The sequence below is a fragment of the Bison bison genome, unplaced genomic scaffold (assembly GCF_000754665.1).
Source record: "Bison bison bison isolate TAMUID 2011002044 unplaced genomic scaffold, Bison_UMD1.0 scf7180017846849, whole genome shotgun sequence".
Taxonomy (NCBI): Eukaryota; Metazoa; Chordata; class Mammalia; order Artiodactyla; family Bovidae; genus Bison; species Bison bison.
In genome coordinates, this window is record NW_011477422.1 from 34,527 (window position 1) to 36,805 (window position 2,279).

Genomic DNA, 2,279 nt, shown 5'->3' on the forward strand with positions numbered 1-2,279 from the left:
CTGGGGGCACCCCGTTGATGATGGGCAGCGGGGAGGCCCCTGGGCCAGGCTCGGGGGTGAAGCCACACATCTCGCAGGCCCCCCTGCCCAGAAGGTTGCGGAATGTGCAGCGGGCACACGGCCACTTCTGCTCCTCCACGCTGAGCCGCAGGATCCGGTCCAGGTCGGGCTTGTGCCGCGGGGCCTCGCAGATGGAGCACTGGCGCTGGCCGGCTGGGTTCAGGAAGGTGCAGCGTGCGCAGGCCCACTCCCCGACCGTGGCCATGGGCCCGGGCGAGTGCGTGTGGCTGCAAGGGAAGGCCGTGGTCAGGGGTTTCTGACAAGGGCATCAAGAGTGTTCAGCGGGGAACGGATGGTCTTTTCAACCAACGCACTAGGAAAATGGGATCTATATGCTAAAGGAGGAGCCAGACCCGTACCTCACGCCATATTCAAAACTTAACTCAAAATGGATCAATGACCTAAGCATGGGAACGAAAACTATGAAACTCTTAGAAGCAGAAAAAGTGGGTAAATTTTCATGACCATGCAGGCAAACAAAGGAGGAAACAAAAGAACATAAAAACTAACATCTTCCACGAGTCAGAGGACACCATAAAGAAAGCGAGAAGATACCCTACGGGAGACAGCATTTGCAAACTGTGTGTCTGACCAGGGTCTAGTACCCAGGACGTATGAATCGTTCTTATGACCACACGACAAAAACCTGGTTTTAAAAATGGGCGGAGGATTTGAGGCGACTTTCCCCAGAGATACGGAGAAGGCTGTGGAAAGCTGCTCAGCGGATCAGTCAGGGAAATGCAAAGTGCAGCAGCCCACCCGGCAGGGCAGGAGCCAGGACCTGGAGCTGGAGTGACCCGGTCTCCCATCACTGGGGGAGCGCAGAACAGCACAGCTGCTGCGGAAAACTGTTAGATGGCTCCCCAGCAGCTACCAAGGACCACAGTTAGGACCCAGCAACTCCACCCCAGGTACACGCTCTTCACCAGCACACATCCACACGTGCTCACGGCAGACTTGCCCACAACAGCCAACTGGTGGAATCAAGCCAAGTGTCCATCAATGAGTAAATGGATAAATAAGGAACACCGTTCAGCAGCCAGGAGCGAAGCACGGACACACACTGGCACTGGGCCCCGACACGTGGCGTGATTCACCCATGGGGAGGTTTAGGATGGGCAAACTCAGAGGCAGGAGGAGTCAGCGGCTCCCGCGGGCTGAGCAGGGGGCAGGAGCGGGCTGGCTTCCCACCGCCTCGCAAGGCCAGCCCGAGTGGGGGGCGTCCGCGCTCTCCTGCCCTGACGGTAGCTGGTCTGCTTGGCAGAAACAGCAACTGTTCTTTACAGCGAGGCGCAGAGCTCGTGCTTCTCGTGCTGCGTTTACGCCAAACACTCCAGGGAGAAAGAAAACTCCCCTCTTCAAAACAAACAGAAACCCTCCTCCAAGCAGCGTGAGGGTTCCTGGGCCAGTGCAGGCCGCCGCCGCCTCCCCAGGTGCGGGGCTGAGCCTCAGAGCTGTCTGCAGCTGCTGCAGCGCCACAATAGTGGACAGGCCCTGGTCGGGTCAGCTTGGGCTGCTGCGTCACCAACACCTAAGAGATGCCCCTGCTACTCCCCACTGAGGAAGGCCCACAGGCAAGGCATGGGCACACGCGGCCACACAGACAAGCCACACACACGCTGCAGCCCGGGCCCATGTTCAGACGGCCGCCCTGCACACCGTGTGCTCCTGAGGCCTGGGGGAGACTTGGGGGAAGACTCGGGCCTGCCCTCGGCTCCAGGCCCCTTGTGGTCCAGGCGTGCTGAGCACACGCAGGAGGGCAGGAAGCCCAGCCCAACAGCTGGCCGGGCCCAGGCCTGGATGAGCATGAGGCCACACCGGGATCCTCAGCTGGCGTCCCAGGAGAGCGCGAGATGGTGCGGGCTGCCCCCCTCGGGGACAGTCTTGACGTCACAGGGTGGGCGGGGATGAAGTGGCTCAGGGGGCAGCGGCGGGGTGTCCGGAGGAGCCTGGGCCTTCGCCACCCCAGCCCCAAAGCCAGGGTCACCTCCCAGCACCCTAACGTGCCGGAGCCTCCACACAGACACTCCCAAGTACCGGGCACTCTCGGAGGCTGGGCGCTCACCCTCAGGATGCAAAGGCAGGCAGGTGGGGCGGACAGCGCACGCCTGCTCAGCCTCAGCTCTCTGGGCTGCAGCCTCAGCCCCAGGTGAGAGCGAGGTGGGGGCGGGCGCTCCTGGGACACAGGGGCTGCAGCAGCTGGGAGATAGCCTTCGGCT

At 61.6% G+C, this 2,279-nt stretch overlaps 1 protein-coding gene across 1 annotated transcript in view; it reads right to left on the reverse strand.

Moving 5' to 3' along the window:
• The window catches only part of CAPN15 (calpain 15), an 8,987-nt gene extending 6,741 nt beyond the window's left edge, over positions 1-2,246 (reverse strand). Inside the window, exon 1 of the mRNA XM_010840970.1 lies at positions 8-2,246. Coding sequence (XP_010839272.1) covers positions 8-265 — 258 coding nt within the window. The 5' untranslated portion in view covers positions 266-2,246. The remainder of the gene's footprint in view (positions 1-7) is intronic.
• Positions 2,247-2,279: the final 33 nt, after the last annotated feature.